Source organism: Anabrus simplex, chromosome 1 (assembly GCF_040414725.1).
Source record: "Anabrus simplex isolate iqAnaSimp1 chromosome 1, ASM4041472v1, whole genome shotgun sequence".
Taxonomy (NCBI): Eukaryota; Metazoa; Arthropoda; class Insecta; order Orthoptera; family Tettigoniidae; genus Anabrus; species Anabrus simplex.
The window spans coordinates 1,013,313,268-1,013,328,294 of NC_090265.1; the positions used below are offsets into that span (position 1 = coordinate 1,013,313,268).

Genomic DNA, 15,027 nt, shown 5'->3' on the forward strand with positions numbered 1-15,027 from the left:
GTCAGAACCCTGAGAAAGTGATTGAGCGTGAAGTATTGTTATTCTCCTTGGGTAGGGACGGTAGAACACAACGGTATCTCCTGCCTGTCGTAAGAGGGAACCAAACGGAGCCCCAGGGGCTCTCCTTTAATGTGAGCGTGGATTTGCGATCGTGGATCTTCACTTCCTTTTGCGGATACCGTTACTCTTTGAAGGTCGGGTCTTCTGTTTCCCCCTGATAAGAGGATCTTTAAACCAAAATCGCAATCACCAAGCGTTGTTAAAGGGCATGATAGGCCTGGTTTCTCATCAAGGCGGCTGCAGTTCGAATCCTGGCCAGTACACATGGTATACTTGAAGTCACTTCCCTTTTTTCGTTGAAGTTTGTCCCATAGTTATTATTATTATTATTATTATTATTATTTTCAACACACAAAACTGTAAGTTTACTAATTGATTTTGTAAGTATTCGCACAATCCCAGTAGATTGTACGTGCCATTATTCAGAAAGTTATGTCAAAATTAGTATTGTTTCAGATTTTAGATTTGGTTATTACTGGGTTCCAAGGAAGATTACTCAAACCCTATGCTTTACTATTTCAGAACAATGTTAGAAGACTCTTCCTGATACGAATACGGCCATTCACTTTCTAAAACTTTTAATACTGGTATTAGATAGTCACGGTCTCCGTCTAGTGACACGAAGACCTTAGACGTCGGGGGGGGGGGGGGCTTGTGCGCTCTCTGATCCCTAGGGCTATGTCGGGTCATGTTTGATTGGCCTCGGAGTAGTGTCCTCCCGGGTTGCCTGGGAGGTGTCTGTGCTCTTTTTCTTTCATTTCTGTTTCTTCCTTTTCTATTCTAACTACCTTAATTTTAATTTTCTCAGACTGTATAGCCAGCGCCTATGCCTCGGGTAGAACGTAAGTTTTCTGAATGAGTGCGTGTATGCGGAGGTTTCGTCCTCCCCCAGTCACACATTTCGGGTCGTAGCCATGTGATGCGTGGCTACTGGGAGAGTAGTTGCTAGCGGCCCGCCTTCAGATACAGGACGATCTCTGGAGTATACAGCCTTACCTCGTCATGCGGGACTCTGCCGAAGGTTGACTATATTTCCCTAGCTACTTGTGGGACCAAAAACTTGACCCTTTTTCTTTTTCGAAGGGTGGCACCCACAAAACAGCGTCTAAAATTTTCAAAAAGCGAAAGCGCTATACACCAGTACCGCTAGATTACGAAAGTGATGCACGTCTTTCTCGACTCATGGTGTCTTTCAGGTTCGATGGAAAAAGTTTCTTAGAGTCCTTTCCTAATTAGTAATGCAGTGGAGGAAATTTAGTCGACGAGATGCGGAAACTTCGCGATTGATCCGTACTTAAGAAATGCTTTGACGGTTATTTCCATGACTGAATCTGAAGCCTCATATCCTGGAACTGCACAAAAGCCGTCCTCGGTTCGACCTCCCTGCGACGATATGTCTCTAAACTCGCACGGTACTATGTCATTGCACTTATCTCCATCTTCCCTAGCACCTGGCACGCCCAGTCACCGCTGACACGAAGTGCCATGCAACCTGATGCACTTGATAATATTTATCGAGCCAGATCCACATAGCCCAATAGACCCTACAATGTAAGAGTACAGAATGAGTCGCATACAGTAAGTATCCAGTGTAAAACGAGTTACGTTGTGAGGACTCTGAATCAGTATAAACAATCCCCTCCAATTAACACTTCCTACGTACGTATTTAGGTCCTCGTTATTCTCCTTTTCTACTTCACTCAGATCTAAATACTGGCCCGTTCAATCGCTTCACCCTTTTCTAATCGGATGCTTGGATAAACTCAGGCGCACAAATTTTTCGTTCTGTATTCTTCAGGCACATGCCTGTTTTTACTTAGATATTCATGGCCATGGTGTTTTACCCAAGATTAAGCCCCTCACTCTACAAAAGTAGGCGGAGTTGAAATCTCCCAGAAAAGGCTGTGAGATTCGTACCACTCATATACACGATTTTAACAAATACCCGAAATGCCGAACTTAATTTATTATAACCCAGATATATACATTACAATTTTAGCAATTGCTTCTGGCATACTAACATTATTGCCTCGATATTTACATAAGCTACTGCTCATTAATAAAATGAATCTTCCTAGATTGCCGTGCGTGTAACATGGTACACACACACACACACACACACACACACACACACACACATGAGTTTTGTCTGTACATTGTTCAGAATTTGAAAATAATGGTATTTCTGTATCGGTCATGTCCACAGTAACAAGGAAATGCACCTTTTTACTTTTCCGTAATGTCTGTCTGTCCACGCATCACGAGAAAACGGCTGAAGAGAATTTAATGAAAATCGGCATGTAAAGTCGGAGGATGAGCCACTACAATCTAGGCTATAAATCATTTTATTCGCGCTGAGTGAAATGGTAGTTTAGGGGAAGGCCTAAAATTTAATTCTCAAATATTTACATTATTAGTGGTCCTATCGATAAATACTACATAACTAAAGTTATATAGTTAAATTTCCTATCATTTGCCTTAAACATTTTTACAGTACCGGCTGTGATAACAGATATTCATGAATTTGTGTTTTTGTTGCTAAGTCCATATCAATGCCGAGCCACGAGAAAATGGGTTAACAGAATTTAATGAAAATCGGTATATATAGATCGGAGAATAAGAAACTACAGTCTAAGCTATAAACAATTTTATTCATCCAGAATAAAATTGTAGTTTTAGGGGAAGGTGCCTAAAATTTAATTTTGAAATGCCTATGTTATTGATCCTATAAAAAAGTACTACGTAACAAAAGTTATAGAGAATAAAATTTCCGATCATTTGTTTTATTCAGTTTTACCATACCATCTATGATAAGAGTGGAAGGGGCCTATTTCAGAGTCGGAAGGAAACTAAATGTGAAGGCCTATAATATCGAAACCGCGTAACAGTGATCAACAATAACATTACATTGACCATTGTTTGTTGTGATGTTCTTTGTCTCTTATGGTGCCACTCATCTTCGATAGATGGGATTACTGCTGCGTACCGAGTATACCAGCCAACCTGAATAGTGGTGGGAAATATGTGGGGAGTTAGGTAACTTTCTTCTTCAACATGCCATTCCTCAGGTTCATACATTTTCTGATACTACTAGCACATGACACATTGGTTCATCATAGCTTCCAAGTCAGATAGATTTTTCCGCCGCCAGTGTAGTGAATTGAGATTTTCCGAGGAGTCGGTGTGAAATGATAGTTTAGGGGAAGGCCTAAAATTTGTTAATGGTCGTATCTTAACGAAAATAGGTAGGGGAAGTCGCTACAATCTAGGCCATGAATAATTGTATTCACGCTGAGGAAAATGATAGTTTAGGGGAAGGCCTACAATGGAATTCTCAATTATGTTATTCGTGGTCCTATCTTAATGAAAATCGGTATGCAAATTCGGGGAATAAGTCTCTATAATCTAGACCATAAATAATTTTATTCCCCCTGAATAAATTGGTAGTTTAGGGTTAGGCTTAAAATGTAATTCCCAAATAATTATTAGTGGTCGTATCGATAAATACTACTTAAGTTATGTAGTGTTATATATCCAACTATTTATATCTTATACATTGTTACCATACTGACTATGATCAGAAATATTCATGCATTTGGATTTTTGTTACAAAGTCCTTATCAGCGCTGAGTCACGAGAAAATGGGTAAACAGGATTTAATGAAAATCGATATGTAAAGTAGGAGAATAATGAACTACAGTCTACGCTATAAATAATTTTATAAGACGCTAATATCATAGTCTAAAGAAATCTAAATGTGAAGAACTACAATACAGAAAGCTCATAAAATTGATCAACAATAACATTACATTGACCATTGTTTGTTGTGATGTGCTTTATCTTCTGATGCCACTCATCTCCGATAGATAAGATTACTGCTGCGTACCGAGTATTCTTTAAAATTTGCCTCACGTCGCACCGATACAGTTAGGTCTCATGGCGACGATGGGATAGGAAAGGGCAATGAGTGTGAAGGAAGCGGCCTTGGCCTTAATTAAGGTACAGCCCTGGTACCTGGTGTGAAAATGGGAATCCACTGAATAATATATTCAGGGCTGCCGATAGTGGGGTTTGAATCCACTATCTCCCGGATGCAAGCTCACAGCTGCGCGCCCCTAATCACACGGCCAACTCGCCCAGTCGTACAAGTGCAACATTCTGCCTAAATATTGACGGGAAGTAGCTGGGGATTTCGGTAACTTTCTTCTTTATCATGCCATTCCTCTGTTTCATATTTTTTCCGATACTACTGGTACATAACACACTGGTTCATCATAGCATTAGAGTTATTCAATCCCTACTCTGAGGCACTGATTGGAATGAGAGGTGTGCATATTTAACGGAATGATGGCAGAGAAGCGTTCACGGCTGTCTGTGGCCTGGTCATTCCAGCTCTGGAACTTTGGACTGTTGGATCGGCACTGTCGGACTGTTCGTTAAAAGTGAGAAAATGTGTAGTTTCTCATTTGATCGAGTATTTTATATGATAACATTGCTTTTAATCGCTACATTCCTACTGACTTTTTTTGCAATGACCTATGTTGACTGCAGTTAGGCGAACCACAGTCAGTCTTTGAGAATCCCGTAGCGAAGCACGGGTACATCAGCTAGTGTTACAATATTTTTAATCGGTCATACTGATCAGGTAGTCGGTAATTTATTCAACAATTTGCTGTTAGTTTTTGAACCTAGTGTTCACAAACATAGTACAGTCGAATCATTATGGAAGAATTATGAGGGGGCATCCTTAATTCTAGTACACAATACTATTTTGGCTTTGATGTTGAGTAATTTATTTTATTTATCGTAGGACTTTTAGTACCGGGGGTGTCAATCGACATGTTCGATTCTCTGGGTGACTCTCATGACGACCTGTGCATCTGAATGTAGGCGATAGTCATAGGGATGGGTGAAGCCCGGTGTCAGGACATAGCCTGCTCTTGTCGAAAAACACAAAAGGGACTACGTAAGGCTTAACGTCTCCATCCGACCGACGGACAGCCATCAACTGCGTCATATGTCCTCGCTCCCTATGAACACTGTGGAGAGGTTTGGAATTGAATGGAAGCTTTTGGCATGCAATCTAATAATTATAAGTTGCATGCTGCCAGTTCTATTTCCCTGCTAGCAAACATTCTGATGGTGAAAATTTTCTCCTATGGGACTCGAACCGGCTAACCACGGTGTCAGACCATATAGATTTGACGCTTTAACGATCATGGCCAAGAGCACTTAGACGTTATGAACGATGGAAGTTAGTCGTTTGAAATAGGATTCGACGTCAATATTAGGCAATTCACTTCCCCTAGAATTTCGTGTTACCCAACAGTGTATGTAGGCTGTTCTTTTCCCAATTATTTAAAAGAATGTAATGACGTACTAGATTCAGAAATTAGTTAGTGGAATTGATAACAGGTTAAATATTTAGTTCGTCACATTTGGTCGTTTCACGAACTGCCAATAATAAACCCATTAAAATGTCATTAATTGACGCGTCCATTGTGTTGTGACAGGTACGAATCGTTACTTCCGGGTGAAGGCGATTGAAAATGAATGATTGCTGCTATATGTGTGTGTGTGGGGGGGGGGGGGTGTAATGTACACAACTTACTGTCTCGCTATTGTGTTTTCGCGCTCCTCGTCCGTGAACAGTAAGTCTTTTAACAGGTCTAATTTTAATTGGTCTATAATAGCCGGCCACAAATGCCGACTTAGAGCACATGCGTGTGGACGGCAGATAGGTAGCTCCCGCAAACCATCAAGCCCGGCTTGCATAAACGTTGCTGTGCGAAAGATTTTGTTGTGCAACTTAGTTTGCACCTTAAAAGTTGTATTTGTGGGCAGAGTACAAGCAATGTCTTCTGTCGCGAAAACATACTGATAAGGCAAGTAAGAGTATTACTAGAAATACGGATCATAAGACCCCCATACAAGATCAGACAATTTGCGCAAACTTTTGTACGCTGCAGTGGTTTGTGCAAACCTCGGTTCATTTTGAAGAGGAGAGGATGTCCGACACAGAAGCTGCTTGCGCCGCTTGTCACTCATTGACAATGCTTCTGGAGGGGTTGGATTTAAAATGCCAAGCTGTAATTGGTTGAAGAGATTATTCTCTTAAGTATGGATATAGTAGGTTTCTTTTGACGGAAAAGAAAACAAAGCGGGAAACAAAGCAGAGAATATGGATAAAGGAATGGTTGAAGAGGAGTGACTTCAGCCATGACCGTGTAGTAGCAGAGGTAAAAATAAGTTCTGCAGTAGACTACAAAAACTATTTCATCATCACGACGCGCAGGTCGCCTACGGGTGTCAGTTCAAAAGACCTGCACCTGGCGAGCCGAAGTCCTCGCCCTAAAAGCCATACACCATTTCATTTCATTGAAAAAAGTACACTCAAGAGCGAACCAGTATCGGCAGAACAGAGTTTATTAGCCACTTGGAGATACCGTACCTTCCTATTTTTATACAGCTCACTCTTTACTTTCTACGGTTCAGGCAACTCGCGATAAATTGAGACGAACTCTCGCCAGAATTCTTTGTGAACGTTTTTTGTTGACGCCGTACTAAACAGGACTCGGGTAGGTACAGGAAAGTCTTCACACGTAAACTGTCGTCAAACACTGCCATATAGACGTTCAAACCGCTTGTCACGGAGATAGTGTTGCGCAAATTTTTCGGTCTCTCCTAGTTTATTTCAAACGGTTGTGCAACTAGTCAAACCATGCCATACACCATCAAAATGTGCAAAGCCCTATGTTGCGTGAATTGCTTGATCGTATAAGGGCCTTTACGAGCACATGTTTCAAAACAAACAGCTATATATCCATTGTGTTTGCATTATGTCGTATGCGCCGTTCGAGCGGCAGAGCAAACGAAACCTGGTCTGCTGTTTGTATTCACTTCCTGCTCTGCATCCTTCATCGCGCTCGCCTTGGCACGCGCACACGCGGCACGGGCATAAGTATTGGAACAGAAATGGTGTTGAAGTTATGATCTTACATTCATCGCAGATTGAGAGGTTCTTTCGGAACAGTAGCCTTCCCTTCCTAGCTTAAGAGTATCAAGAAGCTTATTCTAAAACATGCTTTCTATAGGTCACAACAGTCCATAGTTGCTTATGACAGTTCCTATTCTTAGGCCACAACTTTTCCTTCCTACTTACCCAATTCATTATAATCATTCATTTCAACGTAGTTAGCTCCTGAAGTTAAGTTGGCGTAAGGAGGGACATGCGACCAGGAAAAAAAAACATGCCATGTGCATCTCGCCACATTCCTGACCCCGTATAAAGAAACAGGGCTAAGGGGTAGTAAAACATAGAATGCGTTTTAAGATGAAAAATAAATCCATATTTAATGCACTAGTTTGAGAACCTTATTTTGCTTACGCAGTATTCTATTACTGGACCTACTTTGAGCTATTTATCTGATTAAAAACCACTCCAAAATGCCTCGTTTGATTTGAGATCACACTTCTCACTTTTGAATGGAGCATTTGAATGAAGGTACGAAGTACAAACATAAGGCTGGTGACGTAAGCAACGAGCAGTGATGACTGATGACTTTATAGTATTCATCAAACTGAACCTGGGATGTTCGCAGTTTACGACCGTAGTTGGAGAGTTACAACTCACTGACGGAATGGCGACATTAAAAAGTAAAGAAACGAAAGCAGGAGGTATACGCAAGAAATCAGAAGGCATACTCTGAGTGGAGTCAAGCAGAGGACACTCGGCGTATACTCGCATATACCCTCGACTACAGTCCTGCTTTTCACCAATAAACAGTAGAAAAGCACATGTAACAACAACAAATCTTCACTCGGCCACATTGCAGTAATTTCGACAACCTCCTTCTCTGAAGACGAATGCTATCACAAATGACGTTTTGCGCAAACTTATTTCCTCTCTATGGACGCAGTGCGATGTTCCGTCTTTGTTGAGCCAACTTGACCGTAAAGTCGCTGCCGTGTCGCCGACCCTATACTTCACCAGTAGTACACGGAACTGCCGCTGTCCTCTTTGGTGATATGTTGTAGATCAAATTTAATAAGTATCTTGCCAGCCAGGCTTGTAAACATATTTACTCAAATGTGCGAGAGGAGTTGTTTCTTTCTAGCATTACAGGTGGGTTGGCGTAAGGTTGCACTTGAGTCTTATTTCATGTTGGCACCAATAAAAAAGGTGAATGAGGAACGTCACCGGTCAGTCATGACCAATCCATTATTTATTTCGGATATAGTTAAACATTTTATACATAGTAATTCGTATTTTATTTTGTATAGTTCCAATAAACTTTTTCTTACAAAACTAATGTAAAATTTAAGCTAGCCGCAAAATAAAGATGAACTATTTTAATTTGATTGTTGTTGGCAGTATGACTAGTATACCGGTACCATCTATAAGTAGCTCGACTACCACATTGACATTTTTCCAGAATCGCGTAGTGATAATCGTTTGCAGGGAGGAGTGCGGCTTTATAGTCAGGCATGTGAATTAGTGCGGAGAAGTCGTGAGGTTTACAAGAAGGAAAGGGAATTCATACGCGTCCTCTGTTCCTACAGAAAGTTGTGAAACGCACATTGTAATTCAGGTAAGAATGTTTCTAAATGTCTTAAATTCAGTAGGTTTTATTAGCAGATATTTGTGATAGCACCGGTATAGTATTACTGTATTGTAAAATTTGTTGGCATATTTAAAGTGAGATGACGGCCGGTTTCTTGTGTATTTTGTAACTACACGATAATAAGAATTCGTAGATGATTTATCCAGTATCATTTGACGTGATAATATATTTTTATTATAACCGTAATCGGTGTGTTGAAAGCGAGATTGTTGACGACCGATTTATTTTATATTGTGCATCATCGCAATGAACTTGAAAGCATGTTTCTAGAAACTCTCCGTGTCGTGCAATCAGCTGTTGTTATGGCGTCAACATTGCTCCGGAAAGAATTACAATGTGACAAACATTTTGCAGAGCTGTCATGTGTGCTACATCGGCCCACCTAGGGTGGTGCGAGCCCGTGTCAATATATATAGAAAACTTCTTCCACAGCCTGTTTCCAGTCATTCGACCGAGTCAGGAATGGAATGAACCCCCCATCTAGCGGGGAGGATAGGAATTGTGCCGGCTGCCGAAGCCTGTCGCACCCATCTGGGGCAATGATTAATGAAAGATGAAATGAAATGATATTGGAGAGTGTTGCTGGAATGAATTATGACAGGGGAAAACCGGAGAACCTGGAGAAAAACCTGCCCCGCCTCCGCTTTGTCCAGCACAAATCTCTCGTGGATTGACCGGGATTTGAACCACGGAACCCAGCGGTGAGAGGCCGGCGCGCTGCCGCCTGAGCCACGGAGGCTCTTACAGAAAACTTCTTATGCTGTTAAATTTTCCCCCTTCTGTTGGCCTTTCTACTGACTAATATCAGTTCTGTAACTTGGTTCACTTTTGTCTAAAATGCTCCACTTTTTGATTACTCATTGACAATGCTTCTGGAGGGGTTGGATGTAAAATGCCAAGCTGTAATTGGTTGAAGAGATTATTCTCTTAAGTATTTTCCAGTCATAAATAATTACATATCTGCTAAGTTTGTTTCTGTTCAGTGATCCTGAAATACAGACTCCTATTCTACTGGAAGAACTATTGTATCCTCCTTTCGTAGTATCTTTATTTCGCCATAAAAAACTGTCCGGTGAAACGTATGAATGGCCAACCACGGAAAAAATTAGTTGAACATTGCGAATAGTACCTGGTGCATCATGGTTAAGCCAGCAAAAATTATTCCAATCATAAAAGTTTTTATTTTCATGAAATTTATTGCAGAGGCAGCCATGCACAGCTGATGCTATTTCATTTCCTCCTTCAGTAGAAACATATTTCCATATAGAGGAATGAGTTTTCTTTACTTTGCTTATCTTTCGAACATCCCATACACACTTTGAAATTGTTGACATATACATGTAACACTTCTCATATTTCTGAAACTAATGTTGTACATGTTTAATAAAAGCATTTGATGGTCTGGAACCATGTTGCATCAAGTCGCATGCAGCCCATTTTAGGGCAATCAGTTTCCTTTATCATACGCTGACCTTGTGACTTAATTAAGTTCTGAGATACATTGAGATAAACATACATTTTACTTAGATCTGCTTCAAAATAATGTTTTGCTGGAACGTTGGGAAGCTGTGTTTCTTTCCGTTACGGTCACTCACCGGTGTTTACATAATATAAAGATTTCTTATATTCATAGAAATAACTTACGCTCCTGTGAGAAATGCAAAGTACACTCAGATATAACTTTTTTAATTTTTTGCAGAATGTATAGGTGAATATTACGTATCTGAAAAGCAGCGTTTTGATTCTCTTTGTTTCTGCACCTCCCCCTCGCGTTTATCTCCCTAAAAGTAGTTTTATAAAGGAAATTGTCGTTTTGTGAATGTCGTACTCCAAAATTCAGAAAATGTATAATTTTCCACTTTGGTGTCATTGAAAATAAACATTCGTAGATTTTTCCAGTCTCTCTTTTGGCGATGTGAGATTGGTGGGATGAACCAATCAGATTCACTATTTGAACTATTACCATTATGTTGGATATTCAGTAATGGCACAGTGTAAAAACGGGCATAGAAATGCGCACATCGCCATTATGAAACCAGGTGAGCCCCATTCATAGAAAGAGTATTTTCATAATTATCGTAAATAACTCTAAAATAACGTTCTTGATTTACCACTAACGTTAGTTTGTTCGTACTAAACTGAAAAAGGAAAACATTCTAAAGCAGAGGCAAACCACAATATACTGTTAAGAGATGTCTGACCTTACGTTGGTACATTGATACTTGGACATGGAAGAAATTGTTTTGAAAATATGAACAGGGAAAAGAGTCGTGTTGAAATCGGGTGTTTTAAATGCATCTTCAACCTCCCTTTTATTCACATCATAACCCTGGACGTGCAGCATTCGCTGAGCTTCGTAAGTAATATTCTAAAAGAAATTAGCGCGGCATGGATCTAGACCACCCATATGCCAAACTATATAAAACGAAAAACTAACTAGGTGCTTCGCTACGAAATTCTAATTTTCATTGTAATGGTAAGCCCTCTTGCCTACCATCAGTCACAATCAAGTTGGGGAGTTTTCATTATATTGGTACTCACTCTCCACCTGTCCTTTTTACATCCTCACCGGGCGAGTTGGCCGTGCGGTTTGGGGCGCGTACCTGTAAGGTCGCATCCGGGAGATTGTGGGTTCGATTTCCACTGTCGGCAGCCCTGAAGATGGTTTTCCGTGGTTTCCCATTTTCACACCAGGCAAATGCTGGGGCTGTACCTTAAGGCCACGGCCGCTTCCTTCCCATTCCTAGGCCTTTCCTCTCCCATCGTCGCCATAAGACCTATCTGTCAGCGCGACGTAAAGCAAATAGCAAAAAGTGTTTACATCCTCAGAAAGGCTGTCTTAGTGGTTTTCCCAAATGAAATCAACTTAGATCAGTTAAAGACGCCAGTAGAAATGTCGCGGTTAAAAGCAATGCTCTCATATGAAATATTCGATCAAATGAAAAACCACACATTTTCTCACTTTTAACGAACAGTACTACGCTGCCAATCTAACAGTCCAAAGTTCCAGAGCTGGAATGACCAGGCCACAGACAACCGTGAACACTTTAATTTGGGGGGGGGGGGGGGAGAGATATTGTAGAGTCCCAGGGCAAAAACTATGCCCTCTTGCTCATCTGTTCAATAGAAGTACCCGATGAGTCGGAAAATCTCAATTCACTACACTGGCGGGGGACAAAAACTATCTGACTTGGAGGCAATTTTTTCCTCCAAGCCAGAGGAGAAACCCCCTCTTCGCTGCTAATTTGGAATAAAATGAATATAGAATTTAATGAAAGCAAAGAGGAAGAAGCTTTTCTTAAACTACTTTTTCAGGGTTGAATTTAGAGTTTAGTGAATTATGGTGCTAAACTTTGGAATAGGTCGAACTTGTAATTCTAGGCCAGGTCATAAGTGAGCCCTTGCCATTATTCCGTTAAGTTGTGCACACTGATCATTTGTCAGCGCGTCAGAGCAAGGATCGAATAGTTAGAATACTGTGATGAACCAGTGTGTTAAGTCCCAGCAGTATCAGAAAATGCATGAACCAGAAGAATGGTATGCTAAAGAAGAAAGTTTTCTAACTCCCCAGCTATTTCCCGCCAATATTGAGTCAGGCTGTTATACTCGATACGCAGCAGTAATCCCATCTATCGGGAATAAGTGGCAACATAAGAGTCAAATAATATCACAACAAACAGTGGTCAATGTATATTGCTTATCAATTTTATGAGCTTTCGATATTTTAGGCCTTTACATTTAATTTACTTCCGACTCTGAAATACCACCCTTATCATAGTCGGTACGGTAAAACTGAATAAAACACAAATGATCGGAAATTGTATTCTCTAACTTTTGTTATATAGTACTTTTCGATTGGACCAATAACATACGCATTTAAAAAATAAATTTTAGACGCCTTCCCCTAAACTAAAAATTTCATCCAGGGGTGAATAAAATTATTTGAAGCTTAGACTGTAGTTTATCTGTCACGACCAAACCATTCTGTTGATTTTTAAATCCATGCTCTCCATGAGATACACGGCAGACAGTAAACGTGACTAAACAGCCCCGTGGGAGTGTGTTCTGAGAGTGCACCATGCGGCGTTAACGTACCCATAATATTCGCATAGATGACGAAATAATGTAACCAAACGGGAAGACGATTCAGGGGCTACCCTTTTTAATTAAAACTACTACGTATGTCTAAGTAGTAAACAATATAACGTCTTAACATTTTACGTTGAGTGCAGAGTTTATACTAAAATATAGTGGCGTACTATATGTACATGGACCACGTGATAAAATATTCCAGGCTGTACTTCGTATGAGCCGCACTCAAACGGGACTTATGTTTTGCGTGGTCGACCTTGTTTGAAACGTGGACCGGATTTTCTTCCTCTGCAGAAACGTCTCTTCGATACAACATACTTCAGTGTTAACTACAACTTACGATATTGCACTTCATATGATCTGCTGCTAGCAGTGCGTATTGTATTGTAAATACTAATAAAAATCTTCTTTTTTGCTATAGATTTCACGTCGCACCGACAGATATGTCTTATGGCGACGATGGGATAGGAAAGGCCAGAGTTGGAAGTGGCCGTGCCCTTAAATAATGTACAGCCCCAGCATTTGCCTGGTGTGAAAATAGGAAAACACGGAAAACCATCTTCAGGACTGCCGACAGTGGGATTCGAAACCACTCCCGGATGCAAGCTCACAGCCGCGCGCCCCTAACCGCACGGCCAACTCGCCCGGTAATAAAAATCTACCATCCCGACTGATACACAAGTTTGAACAGTTGTGTGCTATGAACTGTCAAGACTCGAGAGTAGTCTACTTTCATCTCGTATGAAGTTTCCTAAGCACTGTTTTGCGGTTTGTTGAAAAGCATACTACACTGAGCAGGTACAGTTACGAGCTACGCGGAATCAACCGATAAATTTGGACTTCGGTTGAAACAGATGTTGATTTACCTGTGAGAACGTTCTTTATGTTGAATTTCTTCGGAAGACATGCTCATAAAGCATACTGAAAATGAAAACCTACAACCTGTTTTCCAGTCATTGACAGAGTCAGGAATGTAATGAATGAATCATATATTGGCTATTAGTACGATGGGGTCGCCACTCCCAAAGTAATTTATTGACTGATAGATGCTATGAAATGAGAATGGAGAGTGTTGCTGGAATGAGATGACGGGGAAAACCGGAGTACCCGGAGAAAAACCTGTCCAGCCTCCGCTTTGTCCAGCACAAATCTCACATGGAGTGGCCGGGATTTGAACCACGGTATCCAGCGGTGAGAGGCCGACGCGCAGCCGTCTGAGCCACGGAGGCTCTGTCATAAAGCATACTACACGCTTATAAAGGTATAATAATTCTGCTTTCTGGGATATAACCTCTTCTCTCCCAACTTCAACAAATTGGTGCGTGCTGTAAACTACAGTATGTAGTTCAGTCGTACAGGAGGAGGGACAGTGGTGGCAGTGATGGTCGCGTCATGACGGCTTGCAGTTATTTATCATAGTTTAATTTTGTATAATGAATAATTACCATTCATTTGTATTACGAAGTTTAAATCCATAATCGCTACGGAATAAATATATATTTACAAATGAAATTGGATACATGTGATCTGGACTCATATTTTCTGCTTCATTTGCAATGCTGGCAAAGGATTTATTTTTTTTTTTTTTAGGGGTTAACGTAATTGTCACTGCTACACAAATTTAACTTTCCCCGCTTACATCTTTCTTCTTTCATTGTTAGCCACGTTACTTATTCACTAGCTTCTCGCCAAGGCGCCCGTAGTTAGATTTCTAGTCAATAGAAATGAGGATTTTTGAAATGAAATAGTCCCGCTAGGTCGGATTCCACACAGCTACAAACCATAGGGACGTTAATTTTCATTTCATTTTTTCCACTTGCATTTGCTAAAATCGAACCGCGGTCGTCTTGGTGAGAAACATTCACGCCCACTTGTTACCGCACTGAAAATCAGGCTCGTCAATTCATCATTCTTCCAATGTGAGAACTTATCTGCTAGAAATTAAGTTGTCAATAGAGCGTTAGGAATTAACCCAATGTTTTAAAGGTATTATTTTCAGTCTTTCCTTGAGTTTGGTTTAATTGACATTTCTATTTTCAGCTGGCTGGTTCCGTGGTGCTCGGAGTCGGTATTTGGATCGCAGTAGACAAGAACTCTTTTATATCTTTCACAAAGATAATTGACAATGAAGAAGTACAAAGGAAGGTAAGTTTCATTTGTAATTCATATATTTTGTTCGTCAGGCATCGCTAATATTCTTCTCGCTTACGGTTTCCTGCTGGGGTACAGTAAATCAATGAAGTGTTCATAT

The 15,027-nt window shown here is 40.6% G+C and overlaps 1 protein-coding gene across 1 annotated transcript in view; it reads left to right on the forward strand.

Moving 5' to 3' along the window:
- The window catches only part of Tsp66E (Tetraspanin 66E), a 233,056-nt gene that overhangs the window by 114,819 nt on the left and 103,210 nt on the right, over nucleotides 1-15,027 (forward strand). The window contains exon 3 of the mRNA XM_067136947.2: nucleotides 14,817-14,921. Within this exon, the coding sequence (XP_066993048.1) occupies nucleotides 14,817-14,921 (105 nt within the window). The remainder of the gene's footprint in view (nucleotides 1-14,816; nucleotides 14,922-15,027) is intronic.